Genomic DNA, 13,404 nt, shown 5'->3' on the forward strand with positions numbered 1-13,404 from the left:
CACGAGAGTCACTTAGCAAGAATCACAAACACTGATCTCCCTTGTTTCATAATAGTGTTGTACACTGTTGGCATTTTACATGCATCTCATTTGCTACTCAGAACAGATGAGCTGGGTCTCACTGTATTCATGTTAAAGGTGACAGAACTGAGCCCCAAAAAGGTTAATAACCCCAAAGGCAGAGCTACAAAATGGAGTGGCAGGGATTTGAACCAGGGCTCATACTCCAGTCCCTAGGATTCACTGTACAGGACACAAATTTTATCCCAGAATCTGCTCATTTCAGCCTAACAGGGAATCCCATCCTCAGTAAAGCTGAGTCTTGCATCAAGCAGGGTTCACCACCAAGATCTGCCCACCGACTGCTTAAAGGTCACCCCCCCCATCCTCAGAACAGAGCACAACATCCCAAACCAGCTCCTGCCATCCCCACCTTCACCCCTTCTCCCCACCAGGCTTTCAAGAAACAAGTGAGGAAAAGTCAGCTCCCCAAAGGTAACAGAGCCCAAGAAAAACACTTCAAGTTACTATTAAGCCATGTAGTTTATTATTTCACATAAAAGTTAGCGACCAAGGCCACAGTACTGTTAAACCCCTCCCTCCCACCCCAACCCTGTTATAAAAACAAAACAGAACACAACAAAATACCGCAGTTCAGGCCGAGTCAGGAACGAAAAGGGGCTCCAACAAAAACAAGACGGAAACACGAGACACAACATCTTTGCATATTTATACAAAAATTGCCATGGCCCAGGGGGCAGGCGGTCACAGCATGTCAACAAGGAGACCGGGGACCCAGGGCATTTGGAGGTTCACGACAGCGGTCGCTTCTGGCTACATCTTTTGGGCTCTGCTGCAGGAACGGGGTGGGGAGGGTGCCCTCGGGGCTGGGCAGGACCCCTCGTCCCACTCTGAAGTTCAGGTCATTGGCTGGATGTGCTTTTGGTTGGGGGAGATGCCGCAGACTCCTTTCTTCCAGAGAGAGAGGGACGCAGGGAGACGGCAGGGACCCCAACAGCTGCTCCCACTCCCCATGCCCAAGGGAAGGAAGCCGGCCAAGAGGCTGTCACCTCTCCAAAAAGAGTTCACGGCCAGGAGCCAGCATGCTTACACTCACATGGTGTAAAGCCCCACGGCGACCGTTGCCACCAGAAAGCTGAACATGAGCAACCATCGCGTGAGCGGCACCTGGGAGAGGATGCTGAGCTGGGGCTTCCGCCTGGACGCCGCCGTGGGAGCAGAGTCTGAAAGAGAAAGGGGACAGTGTCAACACCAGGAGGACAGAGGTGGGCCCGTCTGACATCACACAAAGACAAAGCAGAGGGGCCTCAGCAGGGTCTAGTACAGTCCCGCTCAATGCAAACCAGTAGCCCTCTGGCCACTGCTTACATACCTCCGAAGACAGGGAGCTTACTACTTCTCCAAGCTCTCCAGTCTTCCATTTTCGGCCACATTGTGAGGAAGGACCCTCCAGGGATACCCAGGGGACCACACTTTGAGAACTAGTGCGTTAGGGCCAAGTCCCCTCACCCCCACCAGGGAGCCAATCCCACCAGGACTGGCCACATTGCAACGTTCCTGGGCTCAATCCCGCCAACAGAGGGGTCGACGTGGGCCTAGCACACATGAGAAAGCCGCAGGGCAGGCGGGCGAGGGCGGCCCCAGGAGCGAAGGCCTGAGGTGACCCGCCAAGCAGGTGGCTGAGCCTCACGCCTCCCCTCCCCCAACTCCCAAAGCCACACTGCCACCCACAGGGGTGTCAGGGGACATCTGGTGGAGCACTTTGGTGCTTTTGGAAGTTTCCCAGATGTTCTCTCAGCACAGCCACCCCGTCGAGAGCTGTCTGAGAAGTGTGAGGGAGGGACTAACACGAGACACGACCCCGAGATTACATGTCTTCCCTGCGTCCATGGCGGGGGAAGAGCTAGCAGCTGTCCTGGGCTCCCTGCCCCATGTCAGGGCATCTCTGCGTGGGAGCCATTAAAAGGCCCCCAAAGGAACCTCAATTCAGAGGGGAGAGAGCTTTGCCACGACTTCTGAGGGTCCTTGGTGTGCAAGTCTTCCTTTCGAGCCAGTGACCTAGAACCAGCCCAACCTCCCTGATTCTAGAACTGGGGAGACTGAGGCGTGGAGGGGTCACCCACGTGGCTGGAGTCACCCGCTGAAGGCTGGCCCCACGCCCTCTGCCCACGCCCGACTTCTCATTTAAAACATTGAAGAGACAGAAGAGTCAACAGGTGCTGGAGCCAGAGAGCTGCGCCATACGCCCTCCAAATGCCGCCCCCTGGAAGCCCTCACCTTGCGCCCTGCTGCCAGCCCGCCTGCGAAGGTCTGGTGCCCGCGAGGGGCTCTGGTCCTTGGCGTCCTGAGTCAGCAGCCCCTGCAACTCCTCAAACAGCTTCAAGACAAAAGACACATGTCTCTGTGAGAGGTGGGGACCAGCCAGCTGACGGGAGGTTTGAGGTTTGGTTGTGAAACATTAGGACATACCAGAATCACAGGAAAAGATACTGAACATCCATGGACCTTTCACCCAGCTTAAGAGATAAGACGTCACAAGTCCATCTGACCCGCCTGCCTGCTCCTCCCCAAATGCTCCCCAGTAACAGCCATCCTGAATTCAGGGTTCACCGTGGCCACTCACGCCCTTATGCTGCATCCCTCTGCAACTTATATGTCACGAGTGGTACTCTAGCACGCACTCAATTCTCTTGGTGAGATTCGCCCCTGGTAAGTGTGCTCCATGGTATTCATTAGCCAGGGATTACAGATGAGAAAACTGCAGCTCCCAGAGATTCAGTGCCTGGGGCCGAGGGTAACCCAGAGGTCAGGCAGCACGAGCCGACCCTCCCACGGGGCTCTGGCTCCAAACCTCCCGTTCTTTCTACACCACCTCTCTGAAAGACAGATTTTCTTGGAGGACTGACCAGGTTTTGTGGGCGATGATGTTTTTTAGGGGAATGCAAGGGAGGGGGGGCATTGCTCCGTAAGGAGTGCTCGGACCAGGCTCTTCTGGGGGCCCAGGCTGGGAATAAAGAGGCAGGGAGAGCATAAGCTGGGAGCCCCAGTCCCCATGGGGCCTCCAGGTGGGGGGAGAGCGATGGGATTCTACAACATCCGGATTAGAAGAAACCTCACCCGCCCTGGGAACACACCCACCCCCAGCGCTGCCCAAGAAGTCATCCTTCAAGGCAAGGCCTTGCTTGAAGCTCACCTTCCCCTAGATTTGAGGCACCTATAGAAAGACGCATCCCGCCTCCCTGGCTGGGCTGAGAGGCCCAGAAGGCGGAGGCCATGTCTGCAGCACCCGTAACCCCTACAGTGCCAACCTGGCTACACACAAATGCACAGGCAACTTGTATGTTGTCACAGAGGATTGTCACAGAGTACCACAATGGTGACGCTCACACCCCACAATAACCCTAGCTAATATTAGACAGCTGATGCCATGCCAGGCCATGCTATTAGGACCTGATTGATTTAAATTCACTTAAACCTCACAACTCTTACGAGGTAATGTCATTTCCCCATTTTACAGATGAGGAAATTGAAGTACAAAGCGATTAAGGGATTTGCCCAACATCACCCAGCCAGTAAGTGGCAGAACTGGAACCCTGGCCCCCGAGCCCCTGCCCCTAACCGTGACCCTCGGCCCCCCCTCCCCTGCTCTGCGTGAAATGTCCCTGGAGGAGAAGCTGGGGGACGCGGCGGCCACGCAGGGCGGCCAGACCCTCACCTGGATGTTGAGCAGGAAGGCAGTCTTGGCCTCATCGAGGACCCTCTTCCTGACCTCGGGGTTCATCTCCAGCGTGTTCATACGGGAGCGGTACAGCTGCTTGAACTTGGTGGCACTGACAACGTTGGGGAAAGTGAAGAAGGCCAGGCCCTCTCCGGAGCTGGGCAGGTCCAGGGCCTTCTGAGCGATCTTCTTGAGGACCTGGCCCCCAGACAGGTCACCCAGGTAGCGGGTGTAGGTGTGGGCCACCAGCAGCTCGGGCTCGGCGCGCCCCACCTCTTGGAGTCGCTGCACGTAGCGCCTGGTGGCCTGCGTGTAGGGGATGGCCTCCTGCCAGCGGGACCCGTACCAGAAGGCCATGTCCTGCTCGAGGGCCCCCCTTCGGTGCAGCTCTTCCGGGAAGTAGAGGGGAGCGTAGACCGCGTTCTCCTTGTTGTGTTCGATCTCCTCCTCCAGGGCCACATAGATGTGGTACAGAGATGCCATTATCAGCTGAAACCAGAGCGAGCAGGTTGGTATAAGAACTCCCCATTCAGTGCCTTCGCACTACTGCCTTCAGAGGGACCCTCGTCACCTCCCCGGGCCGGGCCCCCACCTCCTGCCAGCCCCTCCGATCCCCTCCACACAGCAGCCAGAGGGAGTGTCACAAGAGAGAAATTCGATCATGCACTGTCTGGGCCTAAAACCCTTTTATCACACTGGATAAAAGACGCAGCCTCACTTCATCCTTGGAAAAATCCAACAAAGGCATAGCTATGCCCATTTTACAGAAAAGGAAACTAAGGCTCAGAGAGAGTATGCGACATGGAGGTCACACAGCTAGTAAGAAATGGAAATGGAGCCAAGCCCAGGCATGGCTGGGGGGGCCATCCTGGCTCTGGAAAACGTACATGAATGAAAGTACTTATAGGAGATGTCAGGCTCCTCCGGCCTTTGACCTCTGGGTGACCATCTACAGGGCATGGTTCTCCTCCCCAAAGGACCCCTCTGGAAGCTGAGCTGGGGGACAGGGCCAGTACTCCTTGGTTCGGGGAACTCCCGTTACACATTAATTCTCGAGTTTGAGTTTGAAGGAGGACAAAGGTTAAATGTTCTGGTTGAGGTTTCCAGATGATTTCTGAGCCATAAACGTTCACGGCCGCGCCATTTCTCACCGGGGCAGAAAGCCAGGCAGCCTGGTACAGAACAGCCTGGGCTTTCGACTATGACCGACCTGGTTCTAACTCGGCTCAGCCAGTCCTCAGCTGTGTGACCATGGATAAGCCACTCGCCCTCTCTGGGCCATGTGAGGTCTGAGTGGCTCTGCACAAGTCAAGCCTCGGTTCCCTTCCCTGCAAAGAGGGATAATCCAACCACACAGTAATGGGGCTGGTGTGCAGGTCCAGCAGGATGACACAGGTAAAGCACTAGGTGCAGCCTGGCACTTAGCACATGCATCAAAAGCCATGGTGATAAAAAATGCTACCTCCATCACCATAATCCGAGCGAGCACTGGGTCCTCTCGTGGCTCTTTGTGCTGCCTTTGAACTCGGTGGCTGAGAAGAAAGACCCAAAGTCTACAGTGGCTGGGGATGGGATACTCCAGCAGCCACGTCCCCACTGCCTCTGCCCCAGCCTCATTTCAGCAACTGTATGTCAGCTTTTTTTGGGGGGGAACGGGGGAGAACGAGGGAGCAAGGGATAGCCCAGGGCCCCAACCCCTTAGAGCTGCACCTTAAATCTCCCTTCACTGAAGCACCTCTCATGTTGGAAGTGGGAGAGGCTCCCAAAAGCAAAAGGCAGGGGTGTCAGGAGTGGAGGGCTACAGCTCCCCAGCCCCACAGCTCAACCCGAGCGAGCCTTTCCTCACACCCAGCACCTGCTTGGTTCTTTGCCACATGCTTTCCTTCTACTTGCGTGAATTTCACAGTTGTACTGGGAACTAGCAAAACCTGTGCCTCACGTACAACGGGCACTAAAGAAAACCCTGCGGGGAATTCCCTGGCAATCCAGCGGTTAGGACTCTGCGCTTCCACTGCAGGGGGCACTGGTTCGATCGCTGGTCAGGGAACTAAGATCCCGCATGCCATGCAGCACAAACAAAAAAAAAAAAAAAAAAGAAAAGAAAACCCTGCTGTCGAAAAATATTTCATGAATGAGAAAAAGGTACCTTAGGGAGGATAGATGAGATGTCCATAGTCTTACTATTAGGAAATGGATGCACTTAGGCTCGAACCCACGTCCCCCCTTGCCTTCAGAGGCAGATGAGAACTAGGTCAGACGCATAAGCTCTGAAATGAAACCAGCCTTGGTTCCGTTTTGGCCTTTCCCATTTACCTACTGGCTGTGTGACCTTCTGGTAATTACTTAAGCTCTCTGAGCCTTCCCTTCCTCATCTTCCTTATTAAGACTGAGGCACTAATTAGAAATTAAGTAAAATGCCAAGCAGAGCCTAGGTGGTCAGCTGATGGTAGTACTGCCCCAGCCCCTCCACACCACCACATAGCAGGCTGTGAATGTGCTGTGTGACTTTGGGTAAGTCACCTCCCCTCTCTGAGCCTCAATGTCACGATCTGTAAAAACATTCCCTTGAACATGCCCATCTGGCCCCTCAGCATCCCTGGTCCCCATCCCCACTTAAACCACTGCCCTGAGCCCTGGGAGTACCCACACCCAACATACCCTCTGCCAGGGCTGGTACCACCAGGCCACATACCTTAAAACCTTCTCGGGTCACCTCGCCCTTCTGAAAGTTCTTCATGAACTCGGCGTTCTCCGCCAGGGTGTGCACCTCCTTGGTGGCCTCCTTCAGGGCCTCTGACAAATCCTGGGGCATGCTACAGAGAAAGGGAGGGAGGTGAACAAGGGGGTGGCTCTGAGCACGGTTCTTCCCAACGTTGAGCTTCTGAGGGTACCCCCGCCTCTCGGCAAGACTTAAAAGAGATTCCAGCTTTTATCAGGCTTCTCTGCAGAAATCCAGCCTCCCACCTAATAAACAGCCATGTTCCCAACTGCCTTAACATGCAGCCCCATCCACGCTTTCCAGTCATTAAGATACTATGTAACACGATCCACCCCCCAAACCAAGAGGGAAGTCGTGGTACCAGTTATTCTCAATGGAGGAGAGAAGGGAGCAACACAACCCAGGGAGAAGCAGCGGCGGGCAGGACGCACATTCACATTCAACTTTGTAAGCGCTCTGATTGGCTTTTAGACTCAAGATTTAATTCATTAACTTTGTTGAGCTCAGATACAAATCTCATGACCCCTTATAATACTTCGCTCATCACAGAAGTGTTCGAGTGAAAAAGGCTACGTAAACTCAGCTTTACTCAAAGAAAAAGTCCCTTCCGTAGAGTATTTCTGCCGTATGTCTGTATTCGCCTCCCAGAAAAGGGTCATTTCTCCTTTCTCTCCCACACCTCTTCCAGAAACATCATCCCCTCTTCTGTACGTGCTGATCAAATTCTTGGGAGAAGGGAAGGAGCCAGACTTGGAGGCGGACAGACCAAGGCTGACATCTCAGCTAGCCAGGGAATCTTGGCCTTGCTGCCTCCCCCAGCTGTGCCATCCTCATCGCTAAACGCGGACACAGTAGCCACAGTGATGTCCTGCTCCTGCATCCAACAGGTAGTGAGAGGTGGATGCGACCAAGAGGCGGCTCGAGTAAGAAAAGCAGGCACTCTCACCCAGCCTCGGACAGCCCCCAGGATCTCGGATTCAGCACACACCCACCTCCAAGCACACGCAAGTCCAAAGCCAAAAACAAAGTTGGAGCCCACGGCAACACTCCCATCGGGTCACCCACCCGGAGCCAGGGAGCCAGACATGTAAATCATCTTTCATCCCTCCGACTACCCCACCGGGCGGGACTGGAACCCCGCTCCTCGTTATACCAAAGCCCAGCAGACCGGCCGCCCAGCGAGGTCGCTTCCTGCTTCCCGGCTGAGTCTCGGCAGCTCGGCGAGAGGGCAGGGGCTGCCCCTCCCGGGAGAGGCCGGTCCCTCGCCCCGCGCTTGCCTGTCGGGCTGCGGGCGCTCCATCCTGCGGCGGCGCTGGTGCGGGATCCGGTGCTGGCTCCGACGGCTCGGGACGGGTTCCAGGAGGCGGGAGGGCGACTGTGCAGAACCCAGACCGCGCCGTCTATTTATCCCCGGGGCGGGTCACGTGGCCGCCGACAGAAGCCGACCCACACTTACTGGCCCGACATTGCAACACCCGCGGAGGCCCGCGCCCCACCCGCCCCTGGCCTGCGGGGGTGGAGGAGGAGCGGTCATATGACCCTTGGAAAACAAAGCTATTTAAAACAGGACGTGAAAAGAAAAAAAAAAAAAAAAAAACCAACAACTGCTGGAAATCTGAGCAGCTGTGTGATCTTGCCACTTCCAGAGCCTCCCACCCAGTGATGGGACTTGAACGCTCCAGGGATCTGAATGGTTCCAGAGAGCTGGGAGGCAGCGCTTCTCAGAGCAGGAGGTGGGGGGGTGGGGCAACGTCAGGGACTCACCGACCCCAGACCCTGCCTGCAGTTCCCCCCTTCCCCCTCCCAGCCTGCTCCCTAAATATCACCTCCTCCCGGGTCCCTCAGCTGGCAGCCTGCTTCCTCATACTCCCTTTAAATGTCCATTTAGGGCCTTTTTTTTTTTCCTTGAGAACCTACTAAGTGCTAGAGACTGCACTGTGTTCATGGTTCATCCCTACAGTTACCCTGTGGGGTAGATCACTACCATTTTACAGACAGCGAAACTGAGGCTGGGGAATGAAGTGGGATGCCCAAGGTCACACATAAAGCAGGAAGACGGGACCCAAGCCCCAGGGTGAGTCCAGGTCGCTGCCTGCCTCCTCCAGGCCTTCTTAGCACTTGGTACCCAACTGGACCCAGTGCTGGTCACCCAGACCACCTCCCTGCTTACCTGCGTGGGGCGCTCTTCCAGGACTCATCAGGTCTGATTCATCTCATCCTCAGTGCCCGCACCAGGCCTGGAACAGAGCTGGCCCTCTGATCAACTATGGAATTAATTATGCAGGAGACTGATCCCTTAGGACTGGGGATAAGTAGGTCACTGGGTGAGCCCAGATGACAAAACAAACAGCGAGGATGATTCCTAAAGCCCCTTCGCAATGCTGCAATACTGGATTCTAGATTAAACAAAACAAAACAAACAAAAAAGGTAATTTTGGCTCCTTATCAGGATGTTGTTTGTAAACAGGGTAGCAAGTGCCCCACTTCTGAAGGAACGTGAGTACAGGCTTGAGGAGCGCCCGTCAAGCACAGATTCCCCGACTGGGGGACTACGGTGGCTGAGGCAGTCCTTCCCAGCTGTACCCCTATAGGAGTCTACAATGTTTGGAGACAGTCTGGAAGAACCAGGCGGGTACGGGAGGTCAGTGTGTCCATCCAGTCCAAGGTCAGAGCTCTGGCCCACGAATCACACTCTTCCAGGGTCACTGACCTGAATTTCAGTCACCAGATCAATCCAGCGACCTGGGGGTTGCTGAGCCTCCTAGATAGAAGGGCTATATGCCAAGGAGTTCAGCTCTTGGTATAAATTATATACCCACCTTCTGCTTCAATGAACAGTGAGAGCACTGCTAACAGCTGATACTCACCGAGCACTGACTGTGTGCCAGACGCTACACTGAACACCTATTAACTGATTAAATCCTCATAATAACTCTGTAAGTTTGGTACTGTTATTGTCTCCATTTTACAAATGAGGAAGCTGAGGCAGAGAGGTTAAGGGTTTGAACCCAAGCAGTCTAGCACCAAGATTTCAAAATTTAAGGTGCAGTGTCGTTTCCCAGAATACAGCGGAGGGGAAGACGACCGAAGGAACATGGTTATCCCACTACAGCCCAGAAGTCATCTCCAAGGTTGTCCTTGAAAGGCTCATTCTACAAAGGGTGGCATTTACTGGTTCACAAGATTCACAGAGGTCAGACCTAGAACCGGAGCTGCTAAAAGATTTCGAAAAAGAGTTGCCAAGAACTTTCTAGAGAGAACGACTATTAGAAACAGATGTCCCCATTAGAATGTAAGCTCCAGGAGGGCAGGGGCTTTGCTTTGTTTTGTGAAATCTCCAGAGACTGGAACCATGCCTGGCAAGTAGCAGACAACATTGAATGAATGAATGAATAAATAGTTGCCACAATATCTCTTTCTAGTAAACATGATAATATTGCTAGGCTGCCAGAAAGGGCTGGAATCAAGCTACAATTACAAATTGCGATCTGAGCCAAACTTTATTGAACACTTACTATGTGCAGAACCTTTATGTGCAAGATTGCATTTAATCCTGGCAACAGCTCTGTCATTTTCATCTGCGTTTTGTCCATGTAAATATTAAGGCACAGAGAGATTAAATAGTTTTCCCAAGTCACACAGCTAGTGATAACAGAGCCAGGATTCAAACCATGGCACTTTGAAGCCACACAGCCCATAATCCTGACCCCCACACCACATGCCTTCTTACAGGGGGGCTAGTCTGTCCTCTAGGAGTTTACAGGATAAGAGTGTGAAGGTCTGAATGCTTCCCATCAGCCTGTCCGTTCAGAAACCCCAGATGGTAAAGCTCGTGTGATCTGACATCTTCGTACTTAACATGGGGGAGCAGAGAGCCCAAGAGGGGAATGACTTCCCCAGGCTGTGCCCCATAGGACACAGAGCCCTCAGTGACCCAGAGTTCCTGGCTCCAGTCCAGGTTTGCTACTCATTCCAGCTTCTTCCCTGGGAGCCCCTGACTTGGTAAGAAGAGACCACCCCTCCGTCCCAGACAACCCCAGGGCAAAGGAGGCCGGGTCAGAGTTGATCTAGTGTCTCGTCTGTCCCAGTCTTGAGCTTGCGGCCCTTCTCCACGCTAATTCAGCTTCCTGACTTCCCCCCCCTTCCCTGTCCTCAAGCAACTGGAATGATTTGAATAGTATTCTTTCTCCTCCTGTGGCAGGCTGATGTCCACATCCTAATCCCCAGAACCTCTGCATATGTTACTTTACATGGCAAAACGGTTTTTGCAGATGGGATTAAATTAAGGATCTTAAAATGGAGAGATTATCCTATATTATCCTCATGGGCCTAATGTGATAAGAAAAGTCCGTATAAGAGGGAGGCTGGAGGGTTACTGTTACGGAAGGTGATGTGATAAGGGAAGCAGGACACAGAGAGATTGGAAGATGCTGTGCTGCTAACTTTGAAGATGGAGTTAGGGGCCACGAGCCAAGGAAAGCAGGCACCCTCCAAAAGCTAGAAAAGGCGAGGAAGTAGATTCTCCTCTAGAACTCCAGAAGGAATGCAGCCCTGCCCACCCATTTCAAGACTTCTGACCTCCGGAACTCCAGAGAATAAATCTGTGTTGTTTCAAACCACTGTGTTTGTGGTATCTGCCATGACAGCTTTGGGAAGCAGGACAGGGACGGATAGAGAGACCCTTCCTGCCATTTCCCAGCGTTACAGCTTTATTGCATCAGAGAACCCACCACCCTCTCTCTGGGATTTCCTTTCAGAGTCAAATGCTTGAGCAGCTGAAACGGGCCAGTTTTGTATGTGCGCTGGAGGTACGAAGCTGAAGAGGCTAGAAGCCCACCTTGACAGAATGTGGGTGCTCAGGGTCCTAATGGAGTCTGGGCCTGGGGGAATGATCCAGAAAGGGGGCAGGGGGCACCGGACACAAATGTGAGTGGAAATCGGAAAGAAACACTGGGGTCTGCTCTGAGCCAAGCATTCTCCCAAGCGTGGTCACGTTTCATCCTCCTCAAACCCAGGAGGTGGGCGTTTATCTGTGGTGGGCAGAATCATGGTCCCACGAAGATGTCCTTGCCTAATCCCTGCAACCTGTGAATATGTTCTGTTACCATCGAAGAGGGTCATACTTTGCGGGTGTAATTAAGGTTACAGACCTCAAAGTAGGGAGACCACCCTCGAGTCTCTGGGTGGGCCCAGTCTAGTCACAGGAGCCCTGAAAAGTAGAGAACTTTCCCAGGCTGGAGGCAGAAGAGACCTGGCAGGAGAAGTCAGAGAGACATGAAGCGTGAGAAGGACTCAGCGATCGTGATGATAAATCAGAGTCAGGTCAGGGTGGGCCATACAGGCTGGGAGATGTCGGGGGGTGGGACGTTGTTTTGGGGCCGCAGGGAAAAGGCACAGCCGAGGCCCCAGGTGGCACAGACCCGGCAGGAACAGGCAGCAGCATGGAGGCCAGTGTGGCTGCAGCAGAGAGTGGGAGGGGACAGGGCAGAAGATGGGAGCAGAAGAGATGTGAACAGAGCCTGTAGGGCCTGCAGGCCGTTGCAAGGATCTTCTGCGAGTAGGGGAGACTGCAGGGCTTGGAGGGGAGGAGTGCTGGGGTCTCACTTGGGGTTTCCTGGGATCAATCACTGGTTGCTATGGGTGACACAGGACATGGGCAGAAGGCTACCTACTGCACAAATCCAGGGAGAGATGATGGTGGCTTGGAAAGGACGGGGAGAGAAGTGGCCTAGGACATTGTTGATATTTTAAAGGCAGCGCTACCAAGAATGTCCGAAGAACAGGAAATGGGATGTGAGAAAGCGGAGCAGTCAAGGGTAACTCCAAAGATTTTGGTTCAGCCAAGTGGGAGGATGGAATTGTCAGTTTACTGCAGTGGGGGAACCTCAGCAGCTCAGTCTTGGACAAATCCATTTTGAGATGTATGGGACAGGGCTTTGCCAACGCTGTGCAAACACTTGAGTGGGAAGCTTCTACCCTTTTCTAGAAGTTTCACTTCCTCCTGCCAGCTGTGAAAGCTGCCCTTTCCCCAAGCACCCCGTTGGAGGCTGAGGAAGCAGCTGGTGACTCAGCAAAATCTGCCTTTCCTGTCTCCGCCAGTCCCCCCTCCCAACCATGACACAGCAGAAACGCAGCGGCGCGAGGCGAACGTGGAAACGGAGACTCAGCATTCCGAAGGCGCCGCCCGCACGCCTGCCTGGAAAACAGAAGTGGTTTGGGCTGCAGGGAGGGGCCAGGGCTGCAGCTCCCGAGGCTCCAAAGTGAAAAACAGAGGCGAGGCCCCCGCTGAGGCTGGGGGAACACGGGGCTGGGGGGTGGGCAGCCTCTAGCTTCGGCTGGACCGGTGTTCCAGGAGAATCGGTGGACCCCCGCCTGGGTGTCCTCAAGCAGGGGGCATCCCAGGTAAACAGGGTCACTCAGGGTGTCCCGACCGCACCCATGCCCCACACAGACCTTGACCCAGCGGGGGTGGGGTGGGGGGTGGCATGGGGAGCGCAGCGGTGATGTGCAGCCGCAATGGAGCACAGCCTTCCTCTCCGCAGGGCTGACGAGCCCAAGCCCTGAAAACCATCCTCAGCCTGGACTGCAAGACACTGAATCTTTCAGGGTTGTGAGAGACCTCATAAAGAAGGTTGAAACCCCACCAGGAGAATGGGAGAAAAACGTTTGCTCCACGTGTAACAGACAAAAGATGAACATTCCTAATAAAAGAGCTCCCCATATTATATATGTATAACTGAATCACTTTGTCCACTTGAAACTAACACAACGTTGTAAATTAACTGTACCTTAATACAAATAAAAATAAAGTAAAAAAGAGAGGAAAAAGAAAAAGAGCTCTCCAAAGCAGTAAGACGGTCACGAGGAAATGTTAGCATTTAACAGGGGTTGCTTATCGTGACCTTCCTGGGAGGGCTGGGTGCCCTCACCCACAAAAAAGCAGGAG

At 53.8% G+C, this 13,404-nt stretch overlaps 1 protein-coding gene across 1 annotated transcript; it reads right to left on the minus strand.

Moving 5' to 3' along the window:
* Positions 1-531: 531 nt before the first annotated feature.
* HMOX1 (heme oxygenase 1) lies at positions 532-7,891 on the minus strand. Its single transcript, XM_082422222.1, has 5 exons — positions 7,736-7,891; positions 6,432-6,552; positions 3,737-4,228; positions 2,299-2,398; positions 532-1,244 (listed from the first exon to the last, which is right to left on the minus strand). Exons 1-5 carry the CDS (start codon positions 7,756-7,758, stop codon positions 1,114-1,116), a joined length of 867 nt encoding a protein of 288 aa, XP_082278348.1. The 5' UTR covers positions 7,759-7,891; the 3' UTR covers positions 532-1,113.
* Between the last annotated feature and the right edge of the window lie 5,513 nt (positions 7,892-13,404).

The sequence above is a fragment of the Balaenoptera physalus genome, assembly GCF_965194825.1.
Source record: "Balaenoptera physalus genome assembly, chromosome: 13".
Taxonomy (NCBI): domain Eukaryota; kingdom Metazoa; phylum Chordata; class Mammalia; order Artiodactyla; family Balaenopteridae; genus Balaenoptera; species Balaenoptera physalus.